The sequence below is a fragment of the Apteryx mantelli genome, chromosome 2 (genome assembly GCF_036417845.1).
Source record: "Apteryx mantelli isolate bAptMan1 chromosome 2, bAptMan1.hap1, whole genome shotgun sequence".
Lineage (NCBI taxonomy): Eukaryota > Metazoa > Chordata > Aves > Apterygiformes > Apterygidae > Apteryx > Apteryx mantelli.
The window spans coordinates 120,570,729-120,590,750 of record NC_089979.1 but is presented as its reverse complement, the minus strand read 5'-3'; the positions used below and the strand labels follow the sequence as shown (position 1 = coordinate 120,590,750).

Below are 20,022 nucleotides of genomic sequence, written 5' to 3'. Positions count from 1 at the left end.
TATCACATCAAGAGTAATGCTAAGTCGATTTGTCACTCACTACAAGAAGCTCAAAAATACCTCTTCCTGCCTGAAGAAGGATGTACCAGTTTGCAAACTTCTAGCAAGCAAATCTGTTTTCATTTAAAACAAAATCAAGGAGCAGTTCTCTTTTTTCTATAAATGGGTCATCAGATGTTACTTTTCTAACTGAGATGTGCAAAGAGATGTTGAAATTTGTGGAGGATCCTCTTAGCTGAACTCAAGGTTTCACAATCAACAGCTGTAGTTATAGAAAAAGGTTTTTATATTGTTGTTTTTTCTTTTTCTTTTAACTAACCTCTTTAAGAAAAAAAGTTTATGTGAGGTTCATCCCTTTACATTTCTCAGTCATTATTTCTTCTATGCTATTCATCCGTTAACAGAAAGTGGAAAAGTTAGCTGACACTTTTATTCATTTATATCTACAGAATTAGCTGCAGTTTGTATTTGCTTGCTCTGCGTTGCAGTCCTTGAATCTTAGGAGATTTGGTTGTTTCCCTCAGACTCAAACCTGGTCTTTTGGACCATTTTGTTTAATCCCTTTCATGAAGCTGCAACTTAGTCTATATAGTGAGTCTGAGCTTCTTTTAAAACAACACTGTTGCTTATTTGTTGGAATTAAGCTTCAGAAAAGCCTAATAGAATCTGATTTCTGATCAGCTTATTTGCTGTGGCTGACTCCTGTGACTTTTAGACAGAATTAAACTAAAGCTGTACTGTGAGCAGCTTTTTAGGTCCTTCTCAGACATTAAAGAAACCACATAGGAGGTAGGAAGGGGGCAGAGAAAGAAAGCAAGTGAGAGGTGGTGCCTTACCAGATGCCTGCGAATCCCTGAGAAACACTGAATATGATGCCTGATAAAGTGCAATCCCCTGTCCCCACTTGACACTGGTACATCTATAACATCTTGCTTTGGAGGGCTCTTCAGCCTAGTAAAGGCCCTAAAGGGATGTCTTTCCTGCACTCAGCCATCTACTTTCACAAAAATTCAAGAAACTTTGTGTCTTTAAAGGATTTTAAAATGCTAAAAGGCCAATGGACATGTCTTGCTTTGAATGCTGCCATTCATTAATGGAGAATCACAGAGGAATCACAGCTTCTGAGTTGCATCTCAGATCTGGAGGGAGAGAGTGAAATGGAAAAGCTTAGTCTGTCTCCCTTGTCTATCCTTGTTTGCCTGAGGGACTAACCAAGGTCTTTATTCTCTAGGATAAATAGATTTTCCTCTTCTTTTCTTGATCAGCTGTTCCAATGAGCTCTTTAAGGGCTGGAGTCTCAGCATCAAAATGAATGGCTGCTGCGGTGTATTCTAAGGGTATATTCACCCTACCTTTGTTGATGGACTGTGTTAGGCTCCCTGTACAGTCAGTGGAAAGAACTGCTTCTAAAAGCGGTTCCAGTGCACCTAAATCAAGATCCTAATTGTTGTCTAACTTGTCTGACTTGAATCATGCCTGAAGATGCCTACGTCTCTCCACTGATGAAGACGTAGTGGGGAAGATGAAAGAAAAAATGTTAGTTTCCTCCCTGAAATATGGGAGCTTTCAAGACTAGGCCAGATTTTCAGACTATAGTCCATAATCCTGTCTCTGATAGTGGTGAGAAGCAGGTACAGGAAACACTGCCCGAGTCGGCTGAAAAATATCTTGACCACGCACAGAATTTCTTCCTAAACCTCAGTCACTATAGGTGGATTCACATTTCCCTCCTTGAATTTATATCCATTCCAAACATTTGTTTCTTGATTTCTTATTTTACTTATTTAACATAGCAGTAATGGAACACAGAGAAACACACATCAATGTTTCTGTCATAACCACATGGGGACATATTGTATGTGTCACAGTATCATGTCAGTGATCCAGCTGAATGGGGATCTCGGATTGAAACTTTTTTAACACAGCCCTATTGCTCAGTGTGTGAGCCGACAGCCACCCATATAGTGTGGGAGTGCGTGGTTACCATCAGACTGTAGCAGGGCTTTACAGCCACAGCATCAGCTGACATGGGAGCACACACTACACTGGCCAGACACCACTGGGCTAAAGCCTCCTTAGTCCTCCCCAGGTTAATCTGTGACTGCATAGCTACTGCAGTTCATCATTTGAGGTGATGACCATGGTGTGACAGGAGTCCTGGAAAAAACATGAAGAGGCAGGCCATGACCTGGAAGGAGGGAAATTGCTCTGGTAGGGGCTGCCTGGGACCAGAGGACATTTGTTTCTTCATTTCAAAAAACATAAGAAAGGACATAATTTCTTAGGCAAGTTAAAGATGATGGCAAGTGAACTCAGCCATTTTTTATGTTCTTAGCTGAAAATAAGAAAATGCACATAGTTTAGCTGTGCTTTCTGTTACATGTCTTCTATGCTGGTCCACCTACAATCCCTCTCCTGGAGGCAGGAGAGCAGGAGCAGCTCTGCCCCACAAAATCCTGTGAGTTGTTGCCAGAGAATTTGGGACAGGACAGTTCTAGAAACAATTGTATCAAGTAGCATCAAGCTACTACAAGGTTTTGCTGGCAGGGAGAGACAGATTCTTTTTGCATTGCACCATTGTTTCCTTTTAGTCTGTTTATCTCTTCTTGAACATTGCCTGGGCCCCATCTCTCTCCACAGTTCCTTGTTTCTCTTCTCTAGGAGAACCTTTCAAGTTATTCAAGTTTTGTTTGAGTTCCTCTTTATATAGTGGCTGAACAGTGCACAGGAGCAAGATCTCCCATCTTCCTGAAATACAGTATGGTAGAGACTAACATGATGTATATACATCTATATTTTTTGCACTCTGATGCACATAAAAATGGGGCTGGAACTTATTTGCCTTCAGGGGAGTGAACCATGAGAAGTAGTTTACAGACCAGCAAGGCAGGGACTCTTTCTTGGGGCTTGTATTATCTTGTTTTGAACTGGAGCTCTGTAGAGCAGTTGAAGTGGAGCTGAGTATGGAGATTAACAGGAGATGGAGGTGAGGAAGAGAAGGAAGTAAATGGGATGCCAAATGGTCCACAACATTTCTCTATTGTACCCCAGTTTGTATCAAGGACACTCAGTCATCACTGCTCCCCAGCCAGCCAGGCCAATGTTACCTGCAGCTGTGTAAAGATTCTGCACTGCGTCATTCAAGTGCATTATTCAAACTTTTGGGTTTTTTTAAGTGAAGCTACAAATATGGCTATATATATTAGAATATAGCATGCATTTGCATAACAAGTAAGGTAAGGAAACAGCAAAGATTGTGAGGCCATCTGGATTGTGGCTAGACTCTGCTAAAAGCACCTGTGAGTTATTTATTTACTCAGATGAGGTATCACGCTAATTTCGCATAGCAACTTTTATCTTCTCATGAGTTGTCTCTTATTATATAAACAAACTTGCTTGCCTTGTGACATTAAAACATGGAGCATCGCTTTCCTCCAAGCACTTACTATGTTAAATTAGTGGCTGTATTTGTATTACAAGAGATTAGCACCAGCCCACATTTTGTTTCTAATATAATCTTTCCTAAAATTTCACAAAAAACTGCTCTCTTATAATGAATTCTTATCATTCTCAAATGAATATTGTATCAAATTAATGTTTTCAGTGTATGATTCCTAAACAGTCTACATATTGAAATAACAACATTTTTAGGATTTCTTTCTGAAGCGTGTCTCATAGTTCTCCCTGCTTAGTTATCTCTGCACAGCATTGTCTATTACATGTTACTTAACCTACTTGAGACTTTAAAACCTTTCATGAGCTCACTTTATATGAAGAAGGGAAACAAACTCAAATCTGTTGTTGAACTTGCCTGTTTATTGTCAGACTTTTCCTTCTGAAATATATTATCACAAAGATAGTCTCAAATATTTGAACTGAAATCAACAACTTAAAGCTAAAATCTGTGGTAAGCTAGTCTTCAAATATAGTCCCTTGTCCCACAGATTCATTGGCTTTACTAATCTGTTCAGTTTCATTACAACTATTCATTCTCATATAACAGTCTTTTCTGATCAGCGATTGTAACTGAATATTTCTTTTACTGATTACCACCATAAGATTGAAGGGAGTGTTGCACACCAGTGGAAGGCCACTGCCATTCACGAGCTGTGGCAGCTGACTGAAGGGAATGGTTTTGGTCTGCTTGCCAGCTGAGTCTTAAAGGAGGTAGACAAGAGACTCCCCACAGGGTGAATAGCTATAGTACTTCAGAGCACAAATGCAGGGACATGCTATGGTACCAGACACCTGTGTGTGACTTTATTGTCAGCACCTACAGGATACATTCAATCAACTCTACATCTGCTACAGATAAGCCGAGCTGCAGTGAAATCAGATTTGATCAGATCTTGCACATTGCTGTAGGCGAGTCAGGGCCCCTCGTGTTGTTTCCCAGCTGCTGGGGCCTTATTGTGGTGTTGTGCTGTCGCCTGGTGCTGCTGGCTCACGATTTTCTTCTCTTCCCTTCTCAGCTCCCTTGCTCCCCTCTGCCACTCCTGAGACAGCCCTGCAAACCCTGCAGGGCTCGTCCTCCCACCCAGCCAGGGGCTTTCTCACATCTGCGGGGGACAGGCTGCCCTCCCGCCACATCTCCTCCTTCCTGCTGCCTTCAAACTGCCTCCATCTAGTGTGTGTCAGCACTGAGGTAGGGTCAATGCAAGTAACACAGTCTTTGTTACAAGGTCAGTTTTTCTCAACCCCTTGCCCAGCAACTCTTTGAAAAAGTGTGCTGCAGCCATGCACACTGTCAAGTCAACTGCATTTATCAGTCTTATTCTATCCAGTGACTGATTTTATGGTTCATCTTCATAGTCATCAGGCCATCACACTGGGGTATCCAGTTGCTTCATAGTTCAGTGGTATGGCACTCCTGCAAGGAGCTGCCACCATTTGTATGAAACTTGCAGCAATACAGAGGTATCTGCTGGAACGCATACTAGGTACAGAAATTGGAAAATGCAACTAACAAGTTCCATTCTATTTGATACAAACATATACCATCCAAAGAAAAAAAAATGAAAAAAAAAAGTTCTAGTAGAGAATGGCAGGTACCTTTCACAGAGATACACAATATGATAATGCATAACATCCTTATCAAGGGCTATAGTTGCAGCAAAACAGATCATCCTTCCCATCTAGAGAAGGGGTCTGACGAAGACATGTAAACATGGACCTGACTCATTTCTTTTTGCGTAAATGCCCCCAATTGCATCCCATTTTCTTTCTTATTTTATTGACAAAATCGACTTCCAAGTTAGGGTTGTATCAGCATATTCTTTATCTCATTAGTTATATTTAAGTATCTTTGTTTTGAAGAAGCTGAATTTAAAGACATCCAGCTGAAACTGCTTGTTTATTGGCAATGAGATCAGGGCACAGGTGTTCCCTATTATTCTTTTATTTCTATTTGTGTCTCTCCTGTAAATGTTGCACATACATAATTATCCATTGCAGCACATATTAATTCCATTGCCATTGTATTATTTTTATTTGGGCTTTTCCCAAGCCTCTCTTACTCAACTAGCAGCGCTCTCTGATGTGGTAAGGAGGAAGAGAGCATTGCTCCTTCTGCTGCTTTTATCCAGGCTTCTGATGTGTGCTGCCCTACTTTATATATAAGGGGTTGCTGTACTGGAATAGATTTAACTTTTGTGCCATAGACATGGGATTCACAAATTTTCAGCTCTCTGAGAGCTGCATTTTACATGGGCCTTCAAATCTCGCTCTTTGCAGTTTTCAGTTGCATTTTTATTACAACTTCTAGGTCGATATGTTTGCTGTTTGTAGCTGTCTAAACAGTGAGTCAGGAGTAGTTCTCAGTGTGTTTTAAAGCCCTGGTCCCCTGATCAGCCAAACTGGGAAAATTACACACCAAATTTCTTTCCAGTGAAAACTGTGTCACAGAAAGACTGGAGAGAGTCTGCACAATGAAAAGGTACATGCCAGGACCCAGGAACCAGAAAGCACTCCTAGATGCTAAAGATCAGATGTAGTATGTAATTGCCCATACCTCAAGACAGCGTCCCTTTAAGTAATGTCCAAATGGCTCCTTTGCTTCTATCTGCTTGGTTTCCATTCTGTTCAGAAAGTGTGATGTTGTTAGCGTCCCACTGGCACAGCTTCATAGACAGTTCTGCGAAGCCGATTCTCAGTTGAAGGTTTGTGCAGTTTTGCACATTGACCTGTTTATCCAATAACGTTACCCTTCTCCAGTTCAGTGCTGTGGCCCCACCTTCCTGAAATCAGTCATTTCAGACTTCAGACACTTAAACCAAGATTGCCCTCACTGTCATAGGAACTACAACACTGCTTGGCAGTTTTGTAAGAAACTTTTGCAACTTTTTCCATCATTCCATTTTCTGAATGAAACACAGTTCCTACTAGGCAAGTGTCACTAGACCATGGGTACAAAGCAATGCCTTCGTCCCTTATCCTAAACAAACATCCTTTGTTTTGACCTAACTGACTGCTATTGATATTCTGAATGTGCCAGAGTTTACTGTTTTAGTTCTGGTTTTAATGCTATCTTCATTTTTTTCATTGCAATAGTAAGACCTGATGCTCCTCAGGCCACTGTAACCACAGGAGCCACTAGGAGAAAGTCAGTAGGAATTGGTGACTGAAAGCAGTGGTAAAATTGAACTTCAAAAAGCTGCAAGTGCCTTTTGTGCTGTTTAATCTGGTCAGCTTTATATCATTCACATGGCACTTCATCTTTTTATGTTTTGTTAACTGCAGTAGGATACTGTGTAAAGTTATCCTTATGTTCTTTGTGTTCAGCACTGTTCTAATTTTCACTGGAAGGAGTAATATTTATTTCTGAGCTACTTAACTGAATTAGTCTCTGCTACTTGCCTGGATCTTGTAAGGTTAGAATTAAAGTACCTATATGTTTGCACTCTGATCTCTCCATTACTCTGCCTATTACTTTGTTAGCCTCTACTAAGGTTAATAAAGTAATTCTCACAGTTTTTCCCACTACTTTTCCATATTCGTCTATTTTCATCTGCTCCCCTTCCTGATTATGCCAGCTACCATTATCTTATTTAAAGTATCCTCTTATTTAAAATATAAGGTCACAGTTGGATTAACAAACAAGAATGTCTTATGACAGGAACATCCCCATGCACTGGTTACCAGAAGTTTCACTATTTCTATTTTGTCCGTTACATGCATACCACAAACCAATGCCAGTGGTTATAAATCTGGTGGTTCTTTGTGGGTACTGCTCAGCACTCACTAATACCATATATGTACTTTTGTTACATTTCCTTTTGCCCCGTAAAAAATATCTGCCAGTGACAATCTGCACAGTTATCTTTTGCTGTGTGGGGCATTCCTCCCCAAATGCTTCTAAATATGTGGTAGTAGCATTTCCTAACGTGAAAGTCTGCCTCCATCCTGTCTTGTGCATAAACTCATCCATTTGACTGGTTTCTGGGCTGTGCACATTTATTGATGGCATGTGGACATTCTTTTCATAAGCACGCTATGTGAGATATAAAATCCTGTCAACTCGCTATCCCCTGAGAAGTTCAGTGTTGTAAATCAGCAACTTACTAGCAGCATTCACAGAGGTCTTGTCTTGAATCTTGTTGATTTTCAGGTGTTACTTGCACACTCTTTCTAATGTGTGCTTTCATTTCCTCAGTCTCTTTGCAGAGAGGCTCAGATGCCTCCCAAACATCACAGTGGTTCTTTCTTATGTTCAAATTGCTGTAGTTACAATCCTGGTGTGCCCTGCTGTTTCCTTAACTTACCTTCTGGTTCATCACACAGTTTCTGTATCTCTGCCTGCTTCTCTAGCTCTTATGTACATGCTGTATCTTCATCTCAATACTTTTCCTTGCAAAACTTGAGTTGTGTAATATTTGCCTCCCATATATAAATATTTCCTCCATCTTTCTGGAGAGGTGATTTGTGTTGTCTTTCCCAAGTCCTGGAGATCTTGTTAAACCTTCCCCATGGGTTAACACAATCTCACTGTGGCCGGACTGCTACAAGTACTGCTAGCATAATTTAGAGCTACCTGACCTGTATCTGCACCAGGCTGCAGCCACATCTGACTGACCAAGACTCAGAATCTGCCACAAAGTTGTCTAGAACCCACTAACACTTTACTGGTCTCAGTGCAATAACTACAACAAAGATCCATCTTGATTGACCAAGAACTGTCCTGGCTGGGCACGTAACATAACGATAAGCTAATCCTTTTAGGTTTGGTGGTTTTGTTTTTCCTGTCAGCACAAAACACACAATGAAAATCAGAAAATGAAGCAGTGCATATATGATCTAGCTCATTCTATGGTAGAGAGATAAGAAAACAGTGTGCAGGGAAGAGAAGGAGGCCTGGATGGTAGGTTGGCAAAAAGGGGTTGGGACACTGGAACAGGGAGAATGACACATGGAAACAGAGGCATATTTCCATATCGAACTTTGAATGCTTAAAGTTACCTACACATAAAACGTGGGAGATAAGGTATACCACTTGGTTGTGGTCACTCTATGATACAGATGCAGTACAAGGAGATCTGAAATCAGCTGCAGAAAGTCTATGGAGAATCCTGTCTTTATCCCAATGCCAATGAAGTGCCATCTTTTATTGCCATTTTTATTCTCTGCTTCCTCCTATTTGTAACATACAGACCTTTTTTTCCTGCCTGCCAAATTTCACCCATCTTAAAATTTGTGCCTCCAAACTTTTCCCAAAGTCTATTATAATGCACTCTTCTTAAGCTTCTTGGTGGATAAAAGCCATGCCAGCTACTGTAGCTTCTGGACTGGACAGACAGTTCTCTACTTGGTAGGTTTGGTTTGCCTCAGAGTATGGTATAGCATGGTTTTAGGTCCGTGGCTGCATTTTTTTGCCACCTCCACTCTGGGATCAGAGCTGTTGCTCTCTTACTCACAAGGAGAACATGGGCTACGGGGTATGCATTGCATTTCAGACACTGATTTTATTAATATCACTGCATTAACATGAAAAGAGGAAGAAACATAATTCTTACAAGTCAAGAGTTTAAAATAAAATACAACAATAGAAATAATCACAGTTACAGCAATATTTGTATCACACTGAGCTAATTTATACTTTAATATTAAAAAGGTGCTTTCCCTTTAGTGCAACAAAAGGTGCAAAAGAAAGGAGAAGGTAATTTCCAGGCAAGAAAGTTTACTGTGAGGGTACTCTCTTTCCATTGGTATTTCTTCAGCTGTTAACCTCAGAGAGGAGTTGCCAGAATGTCATATCTGACAGGATAATAGTTAACAACTAATAGGAGCAGTGCCTTGAAATTGTAAGGCTAAAGGGAGAAGAGTATTCATGCTACCCAAACTGAGGCATCTGATGCCTAAATTAAGAGGCTGGCATTTCTACATTCCTTCCATGGTCAGAGAGGTAAACTTCCTGAGAGTTCATTTAAATTGGGTTTCTGCTTCTGATACAGACATCTCTTTCTCTCGGCTGACCACTGAAGGACACTGAAGAGATTTGCTGCTAATTTAGGCATGTAAGCCGCGTGCCTAATGTTAGGTGGTGTGGAATCTGCTCTTCCATCCTTACGTTGCATGCAGGTTAGTTGCCCTGCGCCTGCAGACTTCTCTAAGAGCAAGGCCTTACATGTCTGAGTGGTGCCCTTTGAAGGTAATGGGAAGAAAGCAGAGGGACAGTGCACTTGCATAAGGAGCACTTGCCTGCACTTCCTTACAGTTTAAAGCAAGAACTTCTCCCCCCTGCACCTCTCTCTTCTTTGCTAACATCATATCCCCAGAATACCGCTTTCTTTTACAGGGGAATTCCTAATAAAGGCATAAGTTTATGACCATAGGACACTTGTAGAGCAGAGGAGAGACAGTTCTGAATGGTGAGATTCTAGCTGAATGAAACAATTCAAACCACGTGAACCTTAACAATCTTTCCTAAGAGACGCTGTTATCCCGTGCTCTGTTTTCCTCATTGCACGGTCACTCCTTTAGTTGTCTGGTAAGCAAGTGCGAGGCTTCAGAGCATTCCTTCAACGGCCACCTCCAGGGGCCTCTTTAGTGCAGGACACTCCAGTTCATGCTGCTGCTAATGGCCCTAAGTCTTCTATACGGATTGATATTTGACTGTGGCACCAGTGGGCAATGGAAACTATTCTCCTGGGAAGATGAAAGGGAATATGTCTACTCTGGAGTTAGTTGCTTTTCCAGGTTCAAGGCTGCTCTCTGCCCAGAAGTGTATCCCAAACCTCAGACTTACAGTGTATGCTCAGAGCATGTTCATATCATGCAGGAGCCCAGCCTGATATGGTTATTGCATCTGCCATGCCCTTTGCACATGTAATTTGTCTATCCAGGATTAGAAAGGCCTCCAGTTAATACTGTGCTCATGGTCTCCAAAATCCTTCAGAGGGTCCTGATATTATTTTCATTTTTATACAGAATCATGCATGGCAAATACCAAGGCAATTTTTACTCCTTTGTGGAGCTTTGCTAATGTTCTCTTCTTCTGTTGGCTATGTGCTGTTTTCCTTGGAGGGATATGTTTTGCCAGAAAAAAGCTTGTGGGTTTTTGGGGTGCAACTTTGTCTTGTTGTGCAGTCAGTAGTCTTGGTGTGTGCAGTTGCTTGTAACATTGCACCCACAGAAATTATGGTGTTGCCCATTAAAAGCCCACTTTAGAAGATGTTAGGAACTGAGCATTGATGTGTCAGGCATGAAATTAAAGAACTAAATCAAAATGCTATAATTTAGCTTATAGTCAAAAGAAAAGAATTAAAAGCAGCTACACTATTACATAGTAGATAAATCCTTGGCTAGAATGGCCCAAGATGAAGGTCAGTCGTCTCTGCCAACAGAGGAGAGATATTCATATATCTCATATTCACCCTCAACCTTGTTTTAATGGAAACATCTTTTGTTCATGCAGGGAAAATAAGGGGGAGGAGGGCAAAAGGAAGAGAGCTAAATGCTTCCAAATAGCTAACTGTGTTACAGAAAGAACACTGTCACTTCCAAAAGCCATCGGGATTTTAGGTTTGTCATTAATGCTGAAAACTGAACAGGTGCATCAATCCTCAAAACTTCCTCCAAGTATTTATCTTACATTGTTTGCATAACAGTAAATGGCTCTTGTGACATGACACATCACTCCTTAGTCTCTTCAATATTATATTCCCCCTAGGTAAATCTCGCTAGTATTTATTCATTGGATAAAATGTGGGTCAAACACCAGAATCATATTATTCTGGGCCCCATTCAAATTTTGAAGTGATCCAGCTATGAAATTTACCTTTCCTGGAGAACTCATCGATTCTCTTAGTCTAAAAACAGAAAATGCTGTAATCCCAGGGAACAATTAACTACAGTAAATAGGGAGTCATCCAGTTTTTAGTAGTGATTGCCATATAGGTCTTAAATAATGTCATGCAGTCCTTAAGGCAAAGAGGATGATGCCTAACCTTTCAATGCTTTTTTTACAACCCAGTCGAGATGTCATGCTCTGCAGTAGATGGTGTGAATGTGGAACTAACTCTTTCTAATTTTTCACGATAAAGAGACGGACAGTTTTTGCAGAGGTGAGCTGCAACATGCTTTCGGAAAAAGGCATAAAGATATTTCCTAAATTTTTCTCCAACAAATGCATAGATCACAGGGTTGATACAACAGTGGATCATTGAAATTGCTTCTGTCACTTGGACTGCTTTCACTAGTTGACCATGGATTTCACAGGTACTGAGGGATAATGATACTTGAAAGGTATACAGAAAAGAGGCAATATTAAATGGTGTCCAGAAGATGAAGTAAAAAATCATAATCACAAAAATAAGTCTGACTGCCTTCTGTTTTTTCTCATTCCTACATCTCCTTAATGTTTTTAGAATTTGGGAGTAACTGAAAATCATAACGATCATGGGGACAATAAGTCCCACGACGTTCATCATTAAAGTATAGAAGTACTTCCAATTTATTGCTTCATCTATTGGATAATGAGGGCTGCATGTATAATGTGAATATTCCTTTTGACTTTTGTGAAATATTACTCCTGGAACAGAGGCAAAAAGAGCAACAGCCCAAGTGACAGTGCTGGTGAGGATGCCATAGGTAACTGTCCTGGCTTTTAAAGCAAACACTGCATGCACTATGGCCAGATACCTGTCTATGGTCAACAGGATTATGAAAAAGATCCCGCTGTAGAAGCCAAGGAGGTAGACACCTGAGAGAATTCTGCAGAGTGCGTCTCCAAAAATCCACTCCTGGGCAGCATAATAAGCCCAAAAAGGGAGGGAAAAAATAAACAGCAAATCAGAAATTGCCAAATTGAGCAGGTAGATGTCAGTCATGCTCTTCAATCGCTTATATTTTACCAGGATAAGGACAACGAGCATGTTGCCCATGAGGCCGAATATCACCACCAAAGAGTAAAGCGGCGGCAAAAATTTCGCTGCAAAGTTCTTTTCTTCAATATTCGTGCATGCTGTTGCACCACTGTAGTCAAATTCTGTTGTCAGTAGAAAGCTGTCTGAGTCAGTGGTGTAGTTTTCCAGCATGTGTTCATCTAGAAAGGAAGAAAAGGATGTTTAATGGCAGGAAACTCCATAGCCTTGCATTGAAGGGAATGAAACCCATTGCTGCCCTCATCTAGATTACTTCTGCCTCTTGAGCATATAAACCTTGCTGATGCTAAGGTCTAGAAGAAAATAAAGTTGCAGAGCACACACACGCACACACACATACATCTCTATAGCTATGAAGTCAGGTTGCTGCATGTTGGAAGTGTGCTACATGCCATTTTCCACATGTACTCTGTATGGTCCGTTTTTCCTCCTCAGGAGAGCGTGTCAGGCTTTGGACTCAGCTGGAAGCAGAGGAATGATGAGTTTAACGCTAGCAGTGGTTAGTTTGGGGCCGTTGTGCTCAACAGTGGCTTTCAGAAGGGCCAGAGAGAGACAGGAAGGGGAAAGCACAGCAGCTGGCATGCAGCGTGTGGCTGCGCTTCTCCTCAGCAGCCCAGCCACATTCACGTCGTGCAGCCCACACTGCAGCCCTCACCCAAGGAGGGCCGGGCACTGGCAAAGGCACTCTGGCACGGGTAAAACCTAACTGACTGCTGGGTTGTTCATGCCGTACTGAGAGCCTTAATGTCAGTGGGAATGGGGTTGCTGGTGGTGTAGAAACGATCTTGCTGCAGCACCAAGAATACTCACCCAGTGAATCTGCCATTCTGGCTACTGCAGAGCAGGCGAGTAGACAGTGTTGATCTGGGATAAAAAGGCAAATGTTGTGTTCTTTACACAGTTCAGGTCAGATGTGGGCCATGAAAACGTGCTGCTTTTAGGTATCTGTGGAATGAAAATAGGTCGCAGTCATGTCCTCTGGGAAAGACACTGGACGCGTTGTTCAGCTGATGACCTGCATGGAAATTCACAATTGAAAGAACAGATAGGCAGACAGCTTCTAAAATAGCATAAAAGATTTCTATTTCTGTCAGCGTGGACTATAAATCTTCTGTGAAAGAAAAGGAAAAAGAGGTAGTGCATTTTTGGTACACTCAGGGTTTTAATTTGAGCATACCTTTCAGGGTTTTACTAGAAACTAGTCTTGGGTCATATTATTTGCTTATTTCCAAATTTTGTCTTATCTAAAAATGCAGATTTTTTGGTAGATATCTGTGGGGCATCTTTCTGACAACTGAAACACCTCCTCAGTGTTGGTTAGATTAATTGGACTGGTTGATCTTTAACAGCCCTGATTCAGTAGCTTCAAAGTTTACTTTCGCTCAGTGTCTTGGAGGGAGAAGAAAGGTGAAAGGGGGATTTGGCCATCACTATGAGGAATATGCACTAACATATCCTCACGTGTGTCTACCGTTTGAAGTAGTCCTTCATCATTTGTTAGTTACCACCTCCGACAAGAAGACACTGTAAATGGGAATGTGCAAGAGTTACCCAAAATCTCTGCATCTCCAGTTTTTGTTTGTGGACTGTAGGAAGAAATGAGTTTCCGTGGCATGAAAGAGTCACAGCGTGGAACATAAGTAGTGAGGCAAAGCTGTGAACACCTTTGTGCAACTTCTGTTATGGTGTGAGCAGGTAAAGGCTTGAGAGTTTGATGTAAACCAGCATCCCACCCCACCCCAAACCCCTGGTAGGACTGTCGGCTAGATGCAGAAGCATAACTTTGTGTAATTTGGTCTTCAAAAAGTAACGAGAAATTTCTTCTCACAGACTCCTGGAAAAAATGGAAGAACTTCTGTGGGTTCTGTGGGAGGCAGGGAATAGGATTTTGTGAAAACGGGTGTAAGAGGGACCAAATGTGCTTCTTAGTCACTTAATGGGAAAGCGAAATTGGTGCATTTGGTAGCCACTCAAATAGAGCAATTTGCTGCAATCTGTATTTCTGTTTGGGAGATGTCTGCTCCTTTTTCCTTCATCAAAATGACTGCTTTTATCAGGCATTGTATTTTCATAGCAGATTGATGGCTGTTCTCTTGACAAAGGCAGCAGACTGCTTCCAGCTCAGGAGACTTCAAGCACTACACTTGCCCCAGCTAGTTCTAGGATCTCTGACAACTCATGATGTAATGCGGTAGTGCTTGCACTTTTCCTGTTTGCATCCCCCTAAACACTTTTTCAGTGGAGATGTGTACCCTGTACAATGCACTTATTTTTGCAGACCTCTTTTGCAGAAGTTGTTGCTAGGTGGTTAGGAGTTCAGAGGCCACATTCTCAAAACCACCACATTAGTCTCCCTCCACTTGAGTTCTGTAAGACTAAATGTAGCTGAAGAAACTCAGCCAGTAACTGAGATGACATACAGGCATGCCCCCTAGCCTGTGTTTTGGCAGAGGACACATTTAGTTACCACAGTGGTCTGTTCTGATCTACAGCATGTAAAATTTCTGAAGCGTCTCAGTTTATGTCTAGCTACTCAGCTGTTTGAGGAAAGGACTACTTCCTGATATGTAATTACAGACCACTCATGACATGAAAGACCCAATCTTAACTTAATCTGGGCCTTTATCTCAGTGGAGATGTATATATACACACACATATATAGATATCATACAAATAATCTTAACAAATTTTATTGATTGCACAATGTTATATACAGTTTTCTGTGACCCTGTGTGTATATATACATATATACACACACACACACTTTTATATATATACATACACCCCCCCCACCCACCCCCCACACACACTCATGTATGTATATAAATAACAAGATAACAAAAATCTTTGTTACTTAGTTTGGAACTTAGTTTGAGATTTACAAACAACAACAAAAAAAATGTAGGAGTAGCAGAACTGGTAGGTAGTTTCCTACTGATTTTGATCCTTTGCTGCCCAGGCCTTTCACCTTCCCACTACCAAAATTCAGTTCCTCCCCTGTACAAGTCACATTCACGTAGCCCAGAAACACAGCATGTGCTGTGGTTGTTTTGTTTACTGCCTGTGACCTGATGGGAAATCTCTGAGCATTTGGTTGGGGTAGAAGTCAGATTTGCACCTTTATAGCAAGCACAAAATAGGAAGATATTTTCTAAAATGCTTTCCAAAAACTTCCTTATCTTATGCACGTAAACATAGTTAATCACAAAGAACTCCACAAAACTGATCTTGCTAACAAATTCCATAGGAAACCACTGTTTGCGTTTGATTTTTTTAATTTATCTTTAACCATTTTTCCAATTTTCATTTTCATGCAGAGAAGAATGTTTTCTGCTGAAGCTGCAGACCTTGACAAGGAATCTGGTTTGGCTCTAAAATAATCTAGGCATGAACCTTCAGAAATGGGAGTGTTAGTAAAGGAACCTCCAGATTTATCTACGTTCTTGTGCTATAAGTATATACAGGCTTTTTTTGAGGCGATTCTGATTTGGGAACTAGCAATGACATGGCTTATTTACCTCTTATTTTTCTTCTGAAATTACAAACCAGTCTTTGGGGAGTCTTAAGGATTTTCTCTTTCAGGGCTTTCTTGCTGGCTTAATGACTGCATGAGGCCATCAGTGCCTCACTGTCCTGCCCACACACCCACAGTACAGCATGCACAGGGTAGTTTTGGTTGCTAGCAGAAATTCTGGACAGTTTCTACCATAGAGGGCAATTAAGTCAAACCTAAGCTAGAAACTTAAGAGAAAGGGAATTTTCTCTTTTTCCCTTCTAATTTATCCTGTATGTTTATCATGCAAAAAAGTCTAAATATATGACCAGTCCAACAGACAGCCCCTCTCATTTCTTCACAGTGAACTGGTTATGTTCTGAGTCTCCAAGAAATTCAGTACAGTGTTGCATGGCTTAGGCCTTTGGTCCTATTTGTGCATTGGGCCTTGCTGGGAGCCAAAATACCTGCAACCTGTGAAGTAACTGTGAGGCAGACAAATAAATTGCTCCAAGGCTGCCAGTGTTGCCCATGGCTATAACAGCACATGCCATGGCATTATTTTGACATGTACCATCTATCACCTATCATCTGTCTAGTCATATACCCAACATTCCCCTTGTGATGGCAATCCTGATACCTACTGCCAGTCTTCATAGCTCCTGTTCGTCAGTGCATATACCTAAAGAGCCTAACAGAGTCCTTCCCACAAAACAATAGATTAAATTAGAAACGTTGGCCAAATCTTTCCCTTTTCAGACTCATTTCTGGTCCAAATCATTGTTGTACCACAGGGAAACTTTTTGAAACCTATTTACAGCTGAGTGAAGTTGGAGAGATGAGAAAGAGTTCTTGCAGGGAAAATTTGGGATTGCAGCTTTGAGGGGAGAAAATTTGAATTTCTTAACAATTTTAATGCTTCAAGCCAAAATGGATGTACTTGGATTTCATTGCAAGTTATAACAAAGCTGCACTTACTGCAACATCAGAGATTCTTGTAGTGAAGATGTGACATTGAATCATGACTTTTTAGTTTCTGTATTTGGACATTTGGGCTTCTTTGAGAGAGGCCTTGTTAGCTCTTGAGTATTGGTTGATATCTATAGGGTATCCTCTTTTCTATAGGCTTGTCTCGGGGCTGGTATGACTAACAGACATTTCCATGTTTTTGTAATTCAGTCTCAGGGACCCAGATGTGCTACACTGACTCATTCAGGGATGGTAGTCGTCACAGCTCATTGCTCAATGAATCTGCTGAGCCCTGAAGGGGTTCTGGAAAAAGTTTCCTCACAGAAATCAGGACATTCAATAACTACAAGATAGAAGAGCGTCCACATATTAATGGAGTCACTTATCTCAAAACTGAATGACTCCCAAAGTTTCCTTTCCCTTTCTGTTTCCCTTTTCAAATGTATAAACAAGTAACACAGAGCGAGCCCCCGCGCTTGCTCTCTTCCTTTTCACAAATGGCAGTATTTGTCACATGGAAGAAGAAATGACCTAATGGCTTGTAGTCAGTTTAAAAGTATGTGTCAGTGGCATCTAGGGCGCTTTATGAAGATAAATGAACAGAATGCAGCCCAGAGTAAAACTGAAACCTGAACGAAGAAAAATGATACCCTGGTAGCAGGTGTTGCAAGAGAGGTGCCATGTTTCCTGCCCACAGCTCTGTCCTTTGCCTTGGCTTTTCCAGAAGGAGTCTCCAGACAGGCAAAACTACAGAGGAGACTATGCACAGACCAAAGACAGCTTGGGGGAACAAACATTTGCTCACGCTTTTCTTGAGTTACCAAGAAAGTTGAAGGAAAAGATAGAAGTATAAACTAAATGCTGTATGTAAGACTCTGAGATGATATTTTCCCTCAAACACATTTTTTCATGTGGTACAAACCAAGCCTTTCCAGGATATGGTTAGGAAAAGACAGTCCCTTCCAAAATTAAACCACCCTTTGGAAACCTTTTCTTCTTTCATAACAGCTGGGCTTTAGAAACATCTTCTCTTCAGAATTGCCTACCTCCCACCTGATTCATTTTTACATTGCTGCAGAACTTTCAGGGAAAAATATGTTTCAGGCTGGAAAAAAGAGACTTTTGGATCCCCTAACCCTTTGGATCCTGTTGTTTCTGTTCCCATCAAAAGCAGAACAACAGTCTTGCAAGAATTCTGAGCTTTTCTGCAGTTAAATAGAGTCAGCCTATGTCATCACAAGATGAAAGAAGTAGTAGGTATTCTTACCTAAACAAATGTAGTGTAAGATATCAGCATAAGCACTCGAAATAAGCACTCCAAGAAAGAGAAACTGAGAAAGAAAGAAGTTAAATTTATCTTCTCTTGTGTAGGCCAAGTCCTGTGCTAGTATTGCTGTTCAGTTTTTCTTCAAGCAACTGCTTCAAATAAAATGTTGAACTCAGAATAATTCAAACAATAGTTATACTCGCAACTGTTCCAGGGATGAACTGAAGTATAATAAAGACGGATAATGGTCTGGAGTGGAGATTTCTGACATATGTCATGGGGCCATGGCCCATCCTGCCCTTCTTCTGTTATTGCTATAAGTGTCTCCACAACAGAGAATTTTGAACCCGCTGCCTTGATTGTGTGAATTGTTGGCAAATTACAGTGGAATTCTCCCATGAAAGCAAATACTGTTATTGCCGCATGTCTGATATACTGCAAAATAAGATTTATATTCTTAGACTACTACAGCTTTTTTGGTAATACCAAAGTGGCAAGTTCCATTTATCCAAGCAGGAGAGCTCACCTTTCCTTGTGTGCAAGAATGGTACAGTTTCAGCATAGTACTGATGGATTTTATTCATTTAAAGCCCTCACTAACATGAAATTGCAAGCCAGATTATGATTGGCCATAAAACTGATATTTCTGGTTTAGATATGGACTGCAGGCTTTCTAATGTTATGGCCCTGAGACTAAAAAAAAAAAGAGGAACCAATCCCAGAGAACCCTTCACACCAAGACAATGAACCAGCACTTTTAACAGATTAAATGCTTGAATAATACAAAGAAACCAGGCCAGGTTGTGATAGGTTAGTGACAAAGGACATCTGCCATCTTCATCTGATAGAGCTAGAAGTGAATTAGATTTGCAGAGGTTAGATTAAGTGTGAAGAATTTTATATCTAATCAGTTTATGTCCTTAGAGAATGTTTTCAAGTAATTGGCCTAGAACAGCTTCAAAACCAAGGTCCAGGAAGTTTCTAGTACAAAAAAGGTGACAATTTTCTACACCATTTGTCCAGTTTAATTCTCATCTCTAACATTTACCTTATCCTGGGTTCTAAGCTAGCTACAGAATCCAATTGTTCTTGAATATAGGGTCTATGCTTAAATGGTAACTCTCCAGCCACTGTAATTAGGCATACATACTTCCCCACTTAATTAATCTATATCTATACATAAACATTTACATGTAAAAGAAAGGAAAGAAAAATTAGTTACTCACTGATTTGCCAAGCTTGTTTTTTCTGACTGCCTTCTTCTTTGTGACTGAACATACAGTTAAATCCTATCTTTGAAAATAGGAAATAGCACTTCCTGTGTGATCTATTGCAAAACTATTACAAGAAGCAAGGGCATGGTTCTTCTTTTCAGAAAATATTCAGTTTCCAGGTTGCGTTCAAAAGTGAGGGATGAAGACTTTGCAGACGTCACTCGTTCTGCTCCAGCTGGAGTTCAATATCTAAACCAGCACATTTCTCTTTAGGGTTAAGACCATTAGGTTCAATTCAAGAAAATTGTGTCCTTGGGTCTATAATTATATGTAACTGCTCTGGATATATCTGCAGCTCAACAGAAAGTATTATGAAATATGTGACATACAGGATCTGTACTTTTAAAATTAAATTCAGATCTTCAAAATGACTGTGAAAATAACCCCACCACGGAATTTTTCATATTCATGGTTTCTGGCTGACTTTGACATAATCTGAACCTATCCCTGGTTCTTCCTTTCATCATTACTAGTAAAAGAGAATCTGCAAGCAAAATTAGGATATGTTTATACTCTGCAAAACAATGTCATGTTAGACAACATCACACTTGCCTCTGATGTTGTGAAGAGAGACAAATCAAAGTCCTGGAGGAAGCCCAGCTGTATTAACACAGAGATGTTTCAGAGCTCATTAGGTCTGGC

General features: G+C 40.7%; 1 protein-coding gene across 2 annotated transcripts; it reads right to left on the bottom strand.

The window, feature by feature from the left end:
- Positions 1 to 11,456: 11,456 nt before the first annotated feature.
- Positions 11,457 to 19,363, bottom strand: LOC106491188 (C-C chemokine receptor type 5-like). Of its 2 annotated transcripts, none has more exons than XM_067292457.1 (3): positions 19,333 to 19,363; positions 13,188 to 13,392; positions 11,457 to 12,538 (listed from the first exon to the last, which is right to left on the bottom strand). In XM_067292457.1, exons 2-3 carry the CDS (start codon positions 13,201 to 13,203, stop codon positions 11,457 to 11,459), a joined length of 1,098 nt encoding a protein of 365 aa, XP_067148558.1. In that variant the 5' UTR covers positions 13,204 to 13,392; positions 19,333 to 19,363. The 2 variants fall into 2 exon arrangements, with proteins under 2 accessions (XP_067148558.1, XP_013806192.1); XM_013950738.2 differs by having other exon boundaries at positions 13,188 to 13,322; positions 19,333 to 19,355.
- Between the last annotated feature and the right edge of the window lie 659 nt (positions 19,364 to 20,022).